This window comes from Paralichthys olivaceus, chromosome 12 (genome assembly GCF_024713975.1).
Source record: "Paralichthys olivaceus isolate ysfri-2021 chromosome 12, ASM2471397v2, whole genome shotgun sequence".
NCBI lineage: Eukaryota > Metazoa > Chordata > Actinopteri > Pleuronectiformes > Paralichthyidae > Paralichthys > Paralichthys olivaceus.
The window spans coordinates 16,064,048-16,082,501 of record NC_091104.1 but is presented as its reverse complement, the minus strand read 5'-3'; the positions used below and the strand labels follow the sequence as shown (position 1 = coordinate 16,082,501).

The 18,454-nt window shown below is 41.4% G+C and overlaps 2 protein-coding genes across 3 annotated transcripts; one reads left to right on the top strand and one right to left on the bottom strand.

Annotated features, from left to right (window-relative positions):
- The first annotated feature begins 1,099 nt into the window (after window positions 1-1,099).
- On the top strand, window positions 1,100-9,606 carry rps6kl1 (ribosomal protein S6 kinase-like 1). 2 transcript variants are annotated; one of them, XM_020084653.2, is made up of 14 exons: window positions 1,100-1,233; window positions 1,684-1,896; window positions 3,284-3,521; window positions 4,225-4,338; window positions 4,479-4,653; window positions 4,935-5,059; window positions 5,442-5,534; window positions 5,638-5,685; window positions 6,265-6,397; window positions 6,861-8,300; window positions 8,387-8,476; window positions 8,665-8,747; window positions 9,066-9,161; window positions 9,270-9,606. In XM_020084653.2, exons 5-14 carry the CDS (start codon window positions 4,518-4,520, stop codon window positions 9,378-9,380), a joined length of 2,355 nt encoding a protein of 784 aa, XP_019940212.2. In that variant the 5' UTR covers window positions 1,100-1,233; window positions 1,684-1,896; window positions 3,284-3,521; window positions 4,225-4,338; window positions 4,479-4,517; the 3' UTR covers window positions 9,381-9,606. The 2 variants fall into 2 exon arrangements, with proteins under 2 accessions (XP_019940212.2, XP_069391702.1); XM_069535601.1 differs by lacking the exons at window positions 1,100-1,233; window positions 1,684-1,896; window positions 3,284-3,521 and having other exon boundaries at window positions 4,198-4,338.
- Window positions 9,607-10,054: 448 nt separating this feature from the next.
- On the bottom strand, window positions 10,055-18,108 carry dlst (dihydrolipoamide S-succinyltransferase). The gene is made up of 15 exons (XM_020085217.2): window positions 17,889-18,108; window positions 16,905-16,938; window positions 16,756-16,795; window positions 15,739-15,800; window positions 15,559-15,633; window positions 15,399-15,454; window positions 14,883-14,991; window positions 14,614-14,784; window positions 14,346-14,431; window positions 14,130-14,227; window positions 12,574-12,704; window positions 12,135-12,208; window positions 11,945-12,028; window positions 11,683-11,850; window positions 10,055-10,754 (listed from the first exon to the last, which is right to left on the bottom strand). Exons 1-15 carry the CDS (start codon window positions 17,949-17,951, stop codon window positions 10,620-10,622), a joined length of 1,386 nt encoding a protein of 461 aa, XP_019940776.1. The 5' UTR covers window positions 17,952-18,108; the 3' UTR covers window positions 10,055-10,619.
- Window positions 18,109-18,454: the final 346 nt, after the last annotated feature.

Below are 18,454 nucleotides of genomic sequence, written 5' to 3'. Positions count from 1 at the left end.
TCTATACTTTTAAAAGGTTAATGCACAGGAGCAGAAATAAAATTGTGTTTCAGCCGCAGGCCTCCTTCAGCCCTTCAAAGACAAAGATGTTCCTGCTTTTTCAATACATCAACATTAGCAGTATGATTCAAGAAGAGGCTGCTTTGTTACGTTCATATTCAATTTCCATTTTTTCAATTAACCTACAGTCCCAGCTAATCAAAATATAAACTGGAGAGAGAAATGAAATATTACTAGTTTGGTCAACACAGCTTAGTATTCTTCTTTCGTGTTTCTGAGTTGAATTAAGAGACACACTCAATGTCTTATGTCCAAACTGCTCTGTTGTATTGTGCACAAAGTAACTGTCAGGAGTTTGCCGTCTTTGTGTCATTTCAGACACATTATGCCTCTGAGCTTCATAAAAGTAGACGAGACCTTACTACTGTGGTTGTGTCACATGGGATATAAACTGTATGTTGTAGCTCAAGATAAGGTCAAGCATACAGTCTGAATAACCTTCAGGAAGAAAGTTATCCCTATATATATTTCATTTAAAAATACATTATTGTCTATGCTAAAGTGGTCCTCTTGTCATAGTCACTGACTCTGAAGCACTACATTTTTAATATTAGAATCACAATATTCCCACAAAGTAAATAGATTTTTAAAATATATCCATTGGGCATTTTATATCTTTATTGACACGACAGTTCAAGCATGAATGAAGAGAGAGAGAGAGAGAGAGGAAGATACACAGCAAAGTGTTGCAAGTCAGACGCAAATCTGCTGCCATCACAGATAAGCCCTGCCTCAGTATGAGACACCACGTCAACCAGATGAGCTACATCCCGAACAGTTCTAATTCTCCTGCTGTCATTTTGCCAGTGTCTAAATCACCTTGAGTGTGTATAAGGAAATAACCCAATCTGAACCCATAAAACTGCTAATAAAACTGTTATGACAGTGGAATCAAGGCACATGCTTCAGCCAGGCTGATAAGAAGCGTAAAACCCTCAGCACTGGGTTGGCTCCTAAGGAACTTCAATTATATTCAGGTATATGATATATTTCAGAAAAACAAATCTATCTCCTTGTAGCCGGTGGAGGACTGGGAGTCAGGGAATGTAACCACATCTGGTGGAGCTCTGGAGTGTGTTCCTGCCCGACAGCTCCTTCCCTGCCGACCGAGTGCAACACATGCAGCAACTGACCACAGATCTGAGGTTGGAGGTGGAAAACCAGATGAATAAGGCCAGTACAAGCATCCTCTATGTTTTTATTTTTCCTTGTTTCCTACATTTGGAATAAGTTGTGTGAAACATGCTTACAGTATAGTACAGTCAGGTTAACTCAAAGGGAAAACCCAGTGCCCAGATGCATTAGGGATTAGAAACTGATAATGACCTTAATGAAATTAAGGTGATTAATGATGCACTAATATGCACACTTTCATTAATAATGTCTTATGAGAGAAATAGGTAGTTACAGCATTAATAATTCTGCTAATTATTTTCCTTAAAAATGAAGGCATTTATCATTCAGTTTTATTCTACACACTGTACAATGCAACATTACAATCCAGGGTTTTTAAGGACTATTTGCAGGGGGAAATTTAATACAGAATATAATCTGTCTGTGTTGTGGTTGTGTTGCAATAGGAGAATTTATTAAAATGTGGTTTACAAACTGTGTGTGTTTCAGCTTGTCCACTGTGGAGGCAAACTGGGTATGTTCCTGGCAGAACTGACAGAGCTGACAGTCAGAGTGGCCATGTTGGAGAGCAGTCCAGACAATTACATCAAACTGGACTTTGAGCTGCTCAGGATCGAGATTCGAGAGTTTGAGGCTCTGGTGTCGCAGCTCAGAGACTCCCTCAACTCCTCCTCTCCCCTGTTCAACAGCCTGTACACTGAGGTGAAAAGACAGATAGACTGAACTCACTACTTCTGGGATTTAATCGGTTATGTGGTATCTGTTGGATTGCTCCTCCTCTTAAAAGTGAGCATTCAAACTAGTGTCCAGCTTTTTATTTTTATTTCCAACATTTGAGAATGGACCATACTCACACGGTGGATCTAGTGGTGAAGTTGCATGTTGTAGCTGAACACCCCCTCACCTTACCCTCCCCTTCCAAACATGAAAGAGAACCTGTGGTGAACTTCAGTTGCCATAAAAACTCAAAAGGAGTTTAGTTTGTCCATTTTGGACTACTGTAAAAGACACGGCGGCCTCCATAGAGAGGACCCGCTCCTGATGTAAATATTAAGTATTTAAATATATTCAATTTCTGCCAAAAGATCCCTTTCACCTAAATATTACACACTGAACCTTTAAGTAAGCATTAGCCCTGAAGTTTCCAAAAAGATTGGAATTATAATCCATGTTCAACTCATAATTGTGGATTATTTTAAAACACATTTGGTAATAAATGTGATATTAAAACCAGCATTAATGTATTTGATTTTAAGAATAGTCGTAAGATGTTTTTACTGATCCTTTTAACCAGAATATTTCTGAGATCATGCAGAAAACAGTTAACATCACATTGCTTGCTTGATTACATCCAGTACATTTTACTCACAGTCTTAAATTAATGTGTCTAAGATGTGCATTGTTATTACGTGGCTAGGAAATGTTGAATGCAAATGTTAGTGTTGAGTATATATAATATATACAGTGAAATATGCTGTGTAACCTTGAAACCTGGTCCCATGTTCCTGCAGATTATACATTTCCATTGTCTCTCAGTTACTGATCAGTTAGGGAGCAGTAAAATTAACAGTTAAACCTGGATCATAGCAGTGCAACATTAATGTTTATATCAGCATCTGAGTGTAATGTCAAAAATGAATGGCCGCTGTATGAATATGGTCAACGTGAGTTGAGTCAAACTGTGAGAAATCAGACACCTCCCTTTTTGGGAGGGTTTCGGGTGATGTTGCAACATCTGATGAACATCCTCCCCTCCTTCTTCGTGCTGGAGCTCCCTCCCCCCTCTGGTCCTCCCACGGGGAGGGGATGACTCTCCTTTGTGCTGTGGTTAGAGCCTCGCTCCATCTGGTACTGAGCACCAAGACCCAGCAGATTATAGATTCACGGGCAGGGTGATCCCTCCAGTTACAGTTGACGGCTGGCGACAAAGCAAAAAGCAGTGATGCGTGATTCTTTCACAAAAGGGTAAATTCCTCCGTGGGATCTGCCACCAGTCAACACCGCAGGCCGAACACAGTCCAATTTTAGAAGTAAAAGCCAGGGATGAAAATGGCCTTCATTCAAAAATAGCACTGTCTCTTTAAATCAGGCAGCATCTCTCAGGGTAAGAGGAGGGGTCGTGAGCGCCTTGTGCGAAATGGTACCCTGAAGTGACATCATGCTCAGCCAATGGGCGGCCTCGCCTGGTTCTCTCTCCTCCTCTCCTGTTCCTGGGATGAGTGTGTTGATGCTGATGGAGACATGGGCTTCGGCTGCTGCTACTGATGCTGCTGATGCTGCTGCTGCTGCCGGGGTGGAGGATCCAGGGCATGCTCGCCTCACATCAGGTACAGTGTGTGTGTGTGTGTGTGTGTGTGTGTTTGTGTGTGCGTACGCCTGTTCTTTTGTGCTATTTGCTATTTGTGCATTTATTCAACATGGGGGGGTTGCTCATTTAGTGGTTAGTGAGATGCATGTTCAGAAGATGATAGAGGAGGCTGAAGATGGCTTTTTGTATTTCATAATACTCCTTTGAGGATGTTGCCTCCATGCCTGTGACCAGAATTGGGTGTGTGTGTGTTTTTGTGTGATGTTTGGGGAAAGGAACATTGTATTTTACATCCACTGTCTGACCTGTATTATATTTGTTTTATGTGACAAAGAATTATTGCATGATATTAATGATTCTAAACATGTTTGTCAGCAAAGAATGTATGTGCCTTTTGGAAATAATCCATTTCATGTGATTTGTCCAAGTGTGTGGGAGTATGACCACATGTGGGTATCTACAGTCTATATATACAAACGCATGGTTTAATAGAAGTAACTTGTGATCTTTAGGTTTGAATCATCCTGCGGGGAACACATGAATTTGTCTTTAACCTCAGACGTGCAAAGAAAAAAAAAGAGTGACAGTGTTCTGAGTCATCTCTCTGTCATCGTGGACGTTTGCACCCCTGCTTCTTTCCATTCATCAGAAATAGTGGACACACGCTTGCATTCACTTCCTGTGCTGGTCAGGAGGTTAACTCTTTGTTTCCACTGCCTCAGACGATCATGATCTGCTGCAAGGACCTGAGCCGTGGAGTCGCTGGGGGGGCGCTGAGCCCAGGGACAAGAGACTGTAGACATGTGTGCTGGTGTTGATAAGACCAGGGAGCAAAGGTAAGAACCAAACTGTACAATAAGGAGCTTTAAGCAGCAGCAGTAGGTTTCACTTTCTTTTTCTAATGAAATAGAAACAGTATGATTATAACTCAACTATCTGCAAAGTCTGAATGAAGCCCAACAACTTATTCATTCAGGCCCAGCTGGACCTTGACGGGTCCAAAAACAAGGCAGCCATGGCAAAGAGAGACTACCTGGTGGAGGCGGCCAAACAGATCCACATGGCGTTGGACAGCGAGGTCAATGAGGACTATGAGGCAGCTTTCAGTTACTATAAGAATGGAGTGGACTTACTGCTGAATGGAGTTCAATGTAAGTGGACTTTTTTTTTATGGCAAAGTGTGACAGGGAATGAGGAATTTAAAAGAGGCGTGTTTGCACAAGGCACATGATGGAAACATGGGAGGATAAAAACAGGAAGTGACAAATCAAAGATTAAACACATTCTTCCCCTCAGTGTCAACAGTATCTGTGTGTTACTGCTCCTTATCCTAGACCAAAGGAGTCAGGACAGAGGCTTGTCTTGTCAATCTATTCTGTGCCAAGACCTACTGCATTCTGCTGGTGTCTGATTGAGTTTACATGTCAAACAGTGGACCCGAACAAAGATCGCCGGGAAGCTGTGAAGAGGAAGACAACCCAGTATCTGAAGAGAGCTGAAGAAATCTTCATAACACATCTGCACGATAACCTCGGGAAGGGGAGCTCTCACTTAGGGGTAAGAGAATCATCATGAACTTTAAGTTTTCATTGTTTTTCTGTCTGTCTGATAGTTAGCAGCATTATAGAAAAACTGGAAGGATGTGTCATGGATCAGGGAGGAACCTGTTAACTTTTATTTCGGCTCTGGATCAGGGAGCGGATCCAGGAAGTTCTTCATTTTTCAACATTTTCGTAGATTTCTCAGAAAATCATTCAAGGAACTTGATTTAAAAAGTCAGACATGTTTAGGGGACTGATATTTATCAGTGTGTGCTGATTTGCTGCAGATCCAAATAAAAATACAGCTCTAGTACATTTAAATTTTGTTTCATAAAGGGAATATTGGGCCTTGGTGGAGGTACTGATTGGCAAGTACTCTATGTGACTCTCATCACCAGGGTTACAGCAGTCTGAGATTCCGTCCAATCAGACACTTGAGTTCGCCCGTGGAGGATCTGGAGATGTGTAAGGTGGTTGGAGTCAGCGATAAGGTAAGACGGACGTCACTGTGGCTTCATGTGACATGTTGTGAAATGTACAGTAGAGATTAATCTGCTTTCCAATAGTAACAAAATGTTTATTTTTATTCTGCAGGTCCTGATTGTCCAGAGTATGGTCAATAAGGAGACATTTGTTGTAAAGGTGAGTTTTCCTCCATGGACACTAAGCAAGAGAAAACAAAGAAGTCCAGACTAAATGAGTGGGAATTGCACAGAATTACTGTATTTAAATCAAACCCAAGTCCATTGGTCTAAATCTATCCTCTCACAGTGGGGGTTTGCCATCTGGACTAAAACCAGTCTTTTTAAATTCTGAGGTAGGCCAGTTGATGGGAGCTTCCTCCATCCTGTCTCCCTGAGTATTACCCAGCATTGATCTGCCTGAGAGCTCTCACGCTATTAGCCGGAGCAGCTGCACCTCAAATTTCAGTCACCAGGGAGACACTGCAACAGAAAGATACTAATCTCTAAAGGAGGCAATCCAAGCCGTCATGAATCTTTTTTTCAACTGTTATTATATAAGTATATAGTAATAGTAATATACATTATTTTTCCTACATTAATGCAGATACTTTTCCCTTTCTAAAAAAAGGCATATTTACATTTTTTATTAAAATATTTTAGACATTTTTGCATTTATTGATAGGACACTGCAGGGGGCTCAGGCCTCAGTATTTCCCTCTCTGAATGGATTAGTCATTACATGTATGTATTCTTGCAGAGTCTGGTCAAGTCAAGCTGGGAGAGCAGGGATCAGCCCACCATCATTCCTCAGGGGGTGCCATACATGGTTAAGTTGCTGCGGTATTACGTCAGTGAGGACGCTGTGTACCTGCATCTGGAGCATGTCAAAGGTGAGTCAGTATTAGGTTACCTGTGAGGTATTTTATATCATAATGCATTTAATCAAGGAGTAGTGTTAGCAACTACAATTGCACTCAGGCTGCAGACTGCACTCAGACCAAAGTCCAATAGTTCCCTTGTCAAGCTACACAAAATTGCAGACACTTATCGATATAAGTTTCATTAATATGTCAGATTTTTTTTTTTTGGTCCTGATTAATGAATTATTCCTTTGAAATCAGTGAAAAAGTCTTGCAAAAATTTAAAATTTCTGGATCTGCCCCCATGATCTGGATCTGCAACGGAATTCAATGGTCTCTTCCTCGGGTCCAACCTCACCCCTTCACAAAAGTTAATGGAAATTAATGAAATTAATTGGTAGTTTTTGCGTAATCCTGCTAAATAACAAAACACAAATATAACCTCATACGCAGAGGTAATACTGAAATGCATAACTACCCTCTATCGTCCTAGGTGGGAGGCTCTTCTCCAAACTGCACAAGCTGAGGAATGAGAAGGCCAAGGAACACCCGGACTGCTTCACCTCTGGCCAGCACAGCATCAAGCTGAAGACCAGCTACACCTCTCCCACAATCAGCACAGACTACCAGCACAACACCAAAGGAGGCATGGGTGGGATTCCGGAGAAATTAACTGATGAAAGCCCAGACACAGACTTCCCCACGTCATGGGATGAGACCCAACAGCGTGTGGAGAGCTGTGGTACTCACTCCTATATCGAGGAGACAGGTTGTCTGCAGAACACGCGCTCCGCAGCATCATTTTACAGCAAGCTTGATCGATTGAGTCTGCAACCCGGCTCTCCAAGGACACAGGTCAACACTTCCATCCATCCACCTGCCCCTAGTTTGTGTTTGCACTCCGGTGAAACTCAGGAAACGCCCGCTCTTCCTCTCTCTTGCTCCCGCGTCAGCCAAGCTCTGGATGTCATGTCAGAGCTCCACAAACAGAAAGCTGCGATGGGACTGATAGAGTGCAGCTCGGAGTTCGAGGTGGCTTGGAAAGCTGCGGACCCAGTGCAAAACTGTGAGAAAGTAAACCCCTATGCAGTGAGCGACGGTGACGTACAGAGAACACTGGGACAAACTGCACCTCAGACAAACAAGACCTCATTTATAAAAGCAGGAAATAGTGAATACAATGGTTTGAGTTCTTCCCCTGCCATTTTGCATCTTCCTCTCCATTGCCAAACCCAGATCCGAGGCAGGGCATCATGGGATACCAGTGGCTCCAGCCAGGGTTCAGTTTTAAGTGTGAGCTCTGCAGACATAGTGACAGACTCGAATCAGGATGGCAGCAGCCCCACCACAGAGGAGAAAAATGGCATGGTGGTCATCAGGAGCACGGACAGAGCAGTGTTTTCTGACTACACGGACACAAACATCACCTCAGAAAACTCCTGGTCTGGCTCTGACTCGCTCTGCCACAGCACATCAGGAAAACAGGGGACGCAGTCAAAGGCCCCTTTGACCCTCTCAGGGGGGACGTACAGAGGGGAAGCATGTCCCAGTGAGCTAAGAGAGGGGGTAGAGGAAGCCTATGAATTGAGTCCCAGAGAGAAGGTTGCACCTGCAAAGGAAGGATCATTTATGGGCTGGTTCTCCTCTGGAGCTCAGAGGAGGCAGGACGCTAAGGATGCCTTCTTTAAATCAGAGGTATCAGAGGAGCAGGGGGAGGACCAGATCATTGAGGTGGACGGCTGGTGCCACCTGCCTCGCTTCCCTGTCAAGTCCTCGCGGCCCACAGGCCAGGCCATGCAGACCTGCTGGGGGCTTCCCGAGGCGGAGGTGCGTGTGTGGGGGGCACAGATCCTGTTGGCCCTGGAGAGTCTGCATCAGCAGGGCCTCCTCTGTCGGGACCTCAACCCTAGAAATGTTTTACTCACCAGCAACGGTGAGTCTGTCAAGTACCTGTATTGCAAGACTGCATGAAGGGGGGGGGAGAAACAACTATATTTTATATTTTGCTTTTTTTCACAGGGAAGGTGTATGTGACGTTTTTCGGCCAGTGGAGTGAGGTTCAGTCAGAGATTAGCTCCACAGCCATGGAACAGATGTACTGTGCTCCAGGTAAAACTATAGCATGGTTGTTCCCTGGTGTAATCTGCCTCCTAGTGGCAAGATATAGTTTGTGCACTTTGTTTATGAGCACAAGTGCTGCACACTGCATGGAAATAAAGAGCCACACGAGAAAAACAAAGACATTTTCAAGAAAGGTGCATGAATACACCCCGACAAGTTTTTTTGTTTGTTGACAGAGATCGGTGGAGTGTCCAGGGTAACGGAGGCTTGTGACTGGTGGAGTCTCGGGGCCTTGTTGTTTGAACTTCTGACAGGAATGGTAAGCAGAGAGCAAGTGTAAAGTATATGTATCAAATTTCAGCCATATCTATAAAACATAAATGTGTCCCTCTGGACTCTGCAAATATGAAAAAATAAAAGACGATCAAAAAAAGATGCGATAATCATAAATTGCAATCAAGTGCCTGGGTTGAAATGATTTAAAATACTCTAACAAATTTAATAATAAAAACATAATAGGCAGAATAAATTATAGACATTAAAATTGCTGTATACGAGAATGCTCAGTCTTATCAAGGATTTTTATCATTGTGTATTATTTCTACGATCATGGCTTCTCTCTTCATTGTGCCTGCAGCCACTGTGGCAGCTCCACCCAGCAGGAATCCACTCTCACACCCAGCTGCTGATCCCCGACCACCTGAGCGCTGCAGCTGCATCTCTGCTCACCGAGGTCAGATCTGAGGCCTCACACACCCACAAGGCTTTCATGTTCAATTAAATGAATTTAAAAAACACACACTGAACAATTCAACAAAATCTCATTGCCTCTCCCCTACAGCTGCTTCAGTTCGATGCCGGCTATCGCTTGGGTTCTGGAGGTGGGGGTGTGAGTGACATTAAGTGCCATCCCTTCTTCAGTGGCGTCTCGTGGAAAGCTCTGAGCTGCTAGCAGGTGCAGCCCCTGCACCTCTGATCCCTCTTTTCTGAGCGCTCTGAGATGAACGCTCCCCTGAGTGCAAGTTCCCTCACAAGGCCATGGATGCAGCACCAGACCCTGGTTCTCTTTGCATCGTTTGCTTCCCAAAGAGAAACCATAATAAAGACTGAACCATTATTAACACACAAATGTCTGTGACAAAACATGACACAAATAAATTTATTACACTAAACTTTGATCTTGAGTCAATGTGAGATTTCATACGTGCATGTTCAGCTTCATTGGCACCATGCATGAAAACTGACATGGCCTATAAATTCAGATTTCAAGATTTCTGGACTGTCCGCCACAAAATATTGTAGAAAAACAAGGATATTGGCAATAAATGACCTTCATTGACGTTGTTTGCTGTTAAAAACTCAAGCCATTATTTAAAAGCAGGCCATGTATAATCCTGAAGAGATGAATAGTTAAGAGATAAACCTCATGAAAAAGATTATAAAATGAATCAGTTAGGGAGAGCTCGTAATTATCTCTAGATAATGAGTTTTTCACAAGGAAAGGCTGTTAGCAACAATTTTTCTGTACATTTCAGTGGATAAACCAACAATTTATGCCCTGGGTATATTATAAATGTAGTTACCGAAACTCATTATGTGAGCACAGAAGAAGTCCAAGACAATATCTAGAGGTGAGTAATGCAGTTTTTATTGTTTAAAACTTTTATTTCTCTTAAATAGTCTTTCTTACACAGCATTAAAAGATCTTTCCTCATGTTCGTGAATCAGATGGCATCAATTCTCAGGAGGATTTTGTCACTTCTAACATTTTCAACTAGTGTTTCTTTGTTTAAAGCCCAAATATGGGCTCATTGTTCTTCTCTCAACCAAAATTATGAAATGACACTATGCAGTTTGAACTATATTTGCCATCCATCTCACAATAAGGTGAAATTTAATTTAGTTGAATGTAGAAAATGACATATAGCGCACGTGTAATAGAATATCCTTTTCTTTTTGATCTAGACACAAGCACCACAGAAACCCGACCCTGACATTTCTCCTCAACAGCACCAACATTTTAATCACTGCCAGTCTTACAAAATGTCCATCGCACAACCCAACTGTTCCTTTTTTCTATATTTAACCAACACAACAACATATCATCTGCAGTTTACGGTAATGTTCATCAGGTGAGAACAGCCACTGTTGTAGGGTGGTTTGTTTGGTTGGGCCTGGAGTTCACAAGGGTTCACATGTCAAGGAGCAGCACCCTGGGGTCCTCCACCACCGACTTGATCTTGCGCAGAAAAGTGACGGCCTCTCTTCCGTCGATCAGACGATGATCGTACGTCAAGGCGACATACATCATTGGACGGATTTCCACCTGCACAAAGGAAACATCACAGAGACGAATGTCTTATAAAACAAAGTTGGTGAAAGAGTCAGTGATGGTTTAACTGAACATTAAGCTTCAAAAAGATGATAATTAAACAAGCTTGATTTGATATGCATCTATTGTACAGCTGAATAATAAGTGAATTATTCAATTGACAAAAATAATCGGCAACTATTTGTAAATGAATGATTGGAGAATATAACTGGCAGATTACAGGATAACGAAAATTAAGTTGCAGCTCTAATCTTTTGTTAATTTCTGTCAATGCCAAGTTTTCATACACAATTTGTGAAAATACAGATAAGACTCCTCTTCATTATGTCCAACTTGCTGCTTAATAACCTCGTCGATTTTGCTGCTACCACAAGCAGGAACATTTTCCTTGACAAAAAAAACCCCAACCTGATTCTAACTTCTAGCTTCAGTGTGTTGTTGATAGCATTCTTTCCATTTGAATGGAAAAATAAACTGGTTCATTTCAATAATTTCATCACCACTGTATTGTCACTATGGTCATTATTAACAGCACCAACTTTCCAAACCAGGAAGTCACAGTTTCTGAAGACCAGTAAGACTTCTGCTTCTTTTCCTTCTTCTATTGTTTAAAATAGTCTCAACTTCCTGCAGTTGGTCTGAACGTCTCAACAAATCCCTTAACCTTTCACATTACAAACTAACTGGTTCAGTTTGATCAAGACTGCGACCAACTCTTTGGGTTGAGCTACATTTTGTTCCATTGGTTAAAGGACGTTTTGTCAAAATCAGATCAAATGTTTTAACTGAATCGTGTTTGATCTACTTCATTTTGAATCAGTTATTACCTGAACCTTGTATGTGACTATTCTACTTCGAAGATCATTGTCTCCTTTTTTGTACACCATTGCATATTTATATGTTTAGCATTGAGGACACAAACCTTGCCATCGACTGCCACAGGCCTGTCAAAAATGCCATGCATGCCTAAAATAGCAGACTGTGGTGGGTTGATAATGGGCGTCCCGAACATGGACCCAAATACGCCACCGTTACTGATGGTGAAGGTTCCTCCGTCCATGTCCTCAACAGCCAGCTCATTCTTACGAGCCTACAAACACAATCACAATCAGCTCGAGTCACATGTTAAGGAAATTGTACCACCGAGAAAAATTAACTGAATATTTAAGAATCGGAAATATTACCTTGTCTCCCAACAAATTGATGGTTTTCTCAATGTCTGCAAAATTCATTCCCCCCACGTTACGGATTACAGGGACCACCAGACCCTGAGAGAGAAGTCACATGATTCAGTTTTCTTTCCTTTGCATTAGAGATGAGTGGGCTATCAAGCACTTACAAAATATGCGTTACAATATAATCCACTTGTCTTACCTTTGGCGTGGACACAGCCACACTGATGTCGACGTAGTCCCTGTACACAATCTCTTTGGTTGTGTCATCAATTACTGCAAACATGATAAGAGCAGAAATATTGTAAATTGGAAAATACAAATTAAAAGAGATAATTTTCAATTTACCACAAAGATTAATTTCCTTTTCTCAAATACATTGTCTGTTGCATGGCAGGGGAAAAGGAACATGAAACTGACAGTCAATTTTAGATTTTCAAAATCCAGAGACAGACCACTCCTGCTTCATTGTGGTCTCTCTAAATAGGTCAGGCTGGTCTAAGAGCAGTACATAAGTTAGTGTTCAGTTTTGAGGTTTGGCAGTGAAATATACTGAAACTTCTACTTCACCACACACTTGTTAGACTTGACAGCTGACATGTGAAGACGACAGTCAACCAGATACCACAAAAAAGCCATACCAGCATTGACAGCAGGCTGATCAGCCAGAGCGTAGGCAGCGGCCTTCACAAATGCCGACATGAAGCCCAACTTGATGTTGTGCTTTTTCAGGAAGGCATCTTTGTAAGACTTCCTCATCTCTGAGATGTTGCTGCAAGAGAACAGAAAAATATTCAGATCAATTTGAAACTTGGTAGAACAGCAGCAGGCGAGGTTGAAGTTTATAAGATAGTGGATTTAATGCCAAGAAATTCCAAGAAATGAAGAGAAAACAAATGGTGGGTCTAAATCATATATTATGTGGTTATCTCTGCCAAGAATGTTGTTTTCAGCCCTGTCTGTTTGTTGGTTGGTGAATTGTTTGTTTGTTTGTAAGCTAGATTATTGGATCTTGATTAAATCAGGCAGGTTTTAGGGACTAATATTTATGTATGAGCAATTGTTTGCAGATCTAAATAAAAATCAAGACCTAGTGTATTTAAATGTGGTTTGATAAGGGGACTGTTGGAGGTATGTACTCTACAGAGTGCCATTCTAGTTTTTCATTTAACAATTGCTAATTTATTTTATATTTAAGTTGAGTTGTCTGTCATAGCTGCACAACCCATGGCTCTCACTAAATAAGGAAACAAACATTTTAAGACAAAAATAATTAGATACCAATACTGTAAAATTGTAACCACATCATGGAAGATAGATGTCACAAATCTGACAAAATCATGTACGTTTGCTTTTTGTTAGATCATGGTGAATTAAAGCTACTGAAATTGGCCAGCTAATCGTTTCACCATTGCTCATTTTTCTCTTGTATCTCTCTTTTTAATTGTTTGTTTTCCTGTCTCTAACCCTGTTGAAGCTCTAGGATTTCTCCACTAATGTAATTAGCCACTCCCAAGACACAGACTCTCCGAGAAAGGAGAGAAGAAGCGATAAAAATCTTCACTTTCTAGGGCCTGTAAATCTTATTGGGCTGTCATAAAAGCCCATATCGGTTGAGGCAGCTCTTCCACTCAGAGCGCAGGTCTCTGTGGGCCCCCGCAGATGCTCCGGCCTCCTGCTCTGACTAGCTCCTTCGGCTCCAGATGAGCCCTTGCCTGGGAAGTCTTCCTCCAGACCGTCAATGTCAATTCAATTAGGATACATAGAAAACCCTGAATAGCTGAAAGCAGACACCACACATTTGCGGGGAAAGAAATCCTCAAAGTGTCCTCTTCAGCACAGGGGGCAAGTGCAGACCATAACATTTCCTTGTAAATTAATAAAACCTGTTTTAACAATTCTTATCTTCGTTTTAGATGGCATTATGACCAAATATTTACATTCCAGTGTTTAAAAGGATATCAGGTTTCAAAAAGCTTTTCCTATTGGGCAGATTCCAATCTATAACAATTTGTGGAAGTGTTGTTTGAGCTTATGACACAGATATACCAACACTATATGTGCCGTATATATATATATATATATACACACATGCTGGTACTACACTATCAAACACGTTTAAGGGTAATAGAGCAGATTTGATGTGCAACAACTCTGGAGCTCAATAATGTAGGTTGACCAATTTAGAGTTTCCTACCGCATGTCGACCTCATTAAACGTTGTCAACATAGCACAGGTGTTTTGGGCTTCCTTCAGTCTCTGGGCAATTCTTAGTCTCATGCGATTCATCTTAACCTAAATCATAAAGAAAATTGAATTAATAGAAATGCCAGTCTCAGTAAACAGTTACTCCTTCTCTACTGGAATATTTAATAAATGAAAAAGCAATCAGATAGTGATTTTTGCACTTTACCCTGCTCTCTGTCCTGGCTCCTTTAACTCCGCCCTCTGCTGCAGCCACTGGAGCAACAGGAGCAGCTGTGGGCTTGATGGCTGAAACTTCGAAAAAGAAATGAAGAAGGCGTCAGTATCTCTAGACATTCGTTTAGTAAAACTGGTAAAGGCCAGTGTTTACAGAAAAGCCAAACAATGATTAACCATGTAAGCTTGGGGTCAAGAGCACAGATGTCAAGCAAAACACTTCTCACATGACACAGACAGTCTGTCTGATGAAAACTAACCTGGTTTGATGTCCATAGCATGTGCTGGCACAGGTGGCACAGGGGGCATAGTGGTGGGAATGGGGCCCACAGCCGACGGAGGAGGGGGAGGTGCAGCAGCAGAAGGTGGTGGAGGGGCTGCAGCGGCCGGGGCCTCTGCTTTTGGAGCTTCTGCAGCCTTAGGAGGACCGGCTAAAGACCCAGCGGTGAATGGTTACAGCATTAAAATGTGAATAAATAAATAAATGACTCATTAATCACACTGTTTATGGTTCCAGGATTATACAGACCTCCTTTTCTAAGCTTGAACAGAGGAGTTCCTCCTTCGACTTTGCCTCCATCAGGAATCAAAAGCTCCTCTATCACTCCAGCAGCAGGAGAGGGAACCTGCACCGAGGTCTGATGACAGGCCGAACAATCACAAGTTAAAATAAGAAAAATAAGAATTTTACAGGTCATGTCTAAATTTCTCATGTTTGTGACTAATGAATATATGATTTTAATTGTAAAGAAATCTAAAGCCATATTTCCATTGTTTTATGTTCTATATGCAATATCAGGGGAAAAGGCAACAAGCCCTGATTATCTCATTCTTGTCTCCTTTTCACTTTCAAGAATCACCTGCATTAAAAAACATCAAATCTGTACACAGGGTTCCCAAAGCTTCTTAAGCATTAATACCAAGGACAAAAACTAATCAATGGTTCTGGAGGAAACTACATGTCTGTTTTCAAAAACATTTAATGACTTGATTAAGATTCACAAACTTGATGGAAACCCTTTGTATTAGGTTTAAAAGAATTTACCTTATCCGTCTCGATTTCGCACACCACCTCATCCTCAGAGACTGTGTCTCCAACAGCTACAGGGGACAAAAAAGTTGTTTTAGCATCTAATTACAACCTTCTGTTGAGTCAGTGTTGTATAAGATAAGACTAATGTATGTTTTATAATAATTGGAGTTACCTTTTTCCCACCTTACATCCCCTTCTGTGACAGATTCTGCAAATGCAGGGGTCTTGACTGTGACAACTTCATCCCCTGGAGAGCAAAGACAAGTCAAAGGAAATGTAGTCCTTCACACATCAGTGTCTGTGCTTCATATCTGCACAGGTGTAAAAAAGAGGCATGCAGGGTAAAACATACTGTAGGCTACAGATGTCCTGAAGTACTGGATTTGGAAGATGCTGGATCGGGGATCCGATTTTCTGAAAAGAAAAGAAAAATATATTTTTTAAATTAGGCATGAAATGGAAATACAAGAAAAGTAATTATTCAATTAAGATAAAAATTGGTGGCTTTTCATTTGGATTGTATGTAGGGCTGGGCAATTAATTGAACATTTGTGGAAACCGACATCTTTAACCTCTAACCGACCTAATTTTGCATAAGTCAGTTAATACTTTCTCCAATACGCGCACTTACTGTGCCGTATTACCCTGCTGCATGTCCTCCCTCCCTTGTTTATCTCTGTTCACTTTACACGTTAAAGGGACAGTTCATCCAAAAATTTAAATAAAGGGGTTGGTGAAGTTACACCACAGCAGCAGTATACAGGCATTTTGTTCTTTTCTGTTGTTTTTGTCTGTTTGAAGTAGTAGTCACCATTTACTTCAATTGTATCGGATTTGGCTGCAACGTTATTTACCCCTGAAACTCCAAAAGCGTTGTATGGACTCATAATTGAGGAACAAGTTTATAAATAATCATGATATTGATTTGAAGTCATATCGCCCAACCCTACTTGTCTGTGTGGAAAAACAAACCATTTCTGATCATTCATTTAATTTGGAGACAACCGCTGGCTGACAAACAGATACTGATAATTAGAGGCCAACTGTTATGGATTTTTGTGGGCAGATACCAATATCAGGGCGTAAAACATATTCTATACCGAAATATATACAATAATAAATAATACAATTTGCGACAAGAGGTTTTTATCAAACCCTTAAGACAAATTAAAAACTTTCAGCCAACTGATTTATTGGTTGGGAACTGATAATTGGAAAACACATTTATGACGGTGTGTGGGTAGCAGAGATATGACACCGTCTTTTGAGAACTACTTGTTCATCATATGCGTGGTGTGAATATGTGCTTGTATTTTGACAATAAATATCCTTGTCTCAAGAAAAAAGCTAGATGATGAGATGTACTTACACAGTGTTGTTGAAAGTGACAGTGTGGCTTGCTGATAGAGCTGTTGGGGGAAGGACAAGAGAAGCTTATAAATAACGTCTTGCAGCAGGACTTTACAAAAGCAAAGATTTGGATAAAAGACTTCATGCTTGAACATTCGGTGCACATACCTGAAGCAGCTCGACGAGCTAACGCATTATTCCCCTGTGAAGATACAGTCAAGTATTAACCTTTGAAATGTCACTTTCTAAAGTCTCTGTTATGTCTGCAAAAATGTATTTAAAAGTTGATAATGAAGACATAGATAATGAAGACATAGATAATAGATCATAATTAATAATAATAGATAATAACAAGGCTCATAGAGACAGCAGTTGACAGTCGAGATTATTCATTAGTGGCAAGGACGTCATCAAAAAAAGTCGGTCAAATGTCAGTTCTGAGCTACAGACGATGACCTTTGAAATTGACAGCTTGTGTGGGTTCACATGGCAACTACACCAGCAAATGCACATTCATATCTGTCTCTGTATGCATGTGTATGTTGGGAATGTGTGGGTCTGTGCAGCTTATCTAAAACTTGCATTACAGCTTGTTGACAATTTAACACTTTAACAATGATCTCTACAGACTTATGACTTTACAGAATTAGATTTGAAGCGACTACAGAAAGTCTGACCAAACAAACATAACACTCAAGTTACATCAATGAGCGAAACTGAGAGTTATTTTCTACCATAAACCACAATATGACCTCAGCATGACAGCTAAGGGAAGCTAGTTTAGCTTCCCATACATTTAGCCTGGCATGGCTAGCATGTTCTTGCTAGCTGGCTAAATGTCACTAGATAAGTTTGGGTCATGTAAGACAAACATATACCGGGGTCTCTCTGCTTTGGTTAAACCTTTAATATTAGTGTCACAATAAGAGACACGTTAAACACAAAGTCCCAGCTTCAACCGTGAACACAGGCCACAGCGGGGACTTGTGTGAGAAAGTGTCAGACTGTCCTTGGCTCACAATGTTACGGCCTGTCCGCGGCCTACAGCGGCGAGCTGGCTAATGCTAACGCTAACGCTAGCTCTGACAGCCGCAGAGACACAGGAGTTTTATCCGACAGCCTTTCACCCGCGTCTGTCTGCTCGGGGCCTACCTGGCGGAGGGCAGAGAGGGAGCGGCCGAAATTCCTGGTGAGACACCGGGAATGGGACAACATGGTGGCTGTGTGACAGCAGCCTGTCCGCGGAGAGGAAGCTGCGGAACCCACCGACAAGAGAGACACGAGGAAGTGGAGTGGGACAAACCAAGTGCTCCGAGCGGAGGGGGGAGGAGAGAGGGAGACTTCAGTGCGATCAGCCCTTGCTCCACTCTGCTCCTGCTCCTGCTCCTGCACACTGCAGTCTGCTGGGTGCTCTGCAAATACAATATAAATACACATGCAGCCAAATATGCAGAAAACCTACGATGTTACATTCCATATAAAAACATTGGAGAGAGGAGAAGAGAACCGAAGAACAACAAGATAATATTTACATGTAATAATATAAAAACATAGAATAGAATATGGATAATTTCAGATAAGATCATTCCTATAAGTCACAAAACAAAAACATACAATAGAATACATTAAAGTACAATGGAATACATTTGAGTATAATACAATAGAATATAATACATTTTTAGTAGAATAGAATACAAAAGAATGGAAAAGAATAGAGA

Excerpts from the sequence above, each read along its gene's own strand:
- rps6kl1 (XM_020084653.2), top strand. The coding sequence starts at position 4,518 with ATGGCAAAGAGAGACTACCTGGTGGAGGCGGCCAAACAGATCCACATG. Across the intron at positions 5,535-5,637 it reads TGGTTGGAGTCAGCGATAAG|GTCCTGATTGTCCAGAGTAT; the intron begins GTAAGACGGACG and ends TTTATTCTGCAG. Across the intron at positions 8,477-8,664 it reads ACAGATGTACTGTGCTCCAG|AGATCGGTGGAGTGTCCAGG; the intron begins GTAAAACTATAG and ends GTTTGTTGACAG.
- dlst (XM_020085217.2), bottom strand. The coding sequence starts at position 17,951 with ATGTTGTCCCATTCCCGGTGTCTCACCAGGAATTTCGGCCGCTCCCTC. Across the intron at positions 14,432-14,613 it reads TGCTATGGACATCAAACCAG|TTTCAGCCATCAAGCCCACA; the intron begins GTTAGTTTTCAT and ends TCTTTTTCGAAG. Across the intron at positions 12,029-12,134 it reads TGGCTGTGTCCACGCCAAAG|GGTCTGGTGGTCCCTGTAAT; the intron begins GTAAGACAAGTG and ends CTTCTCTCTCAG.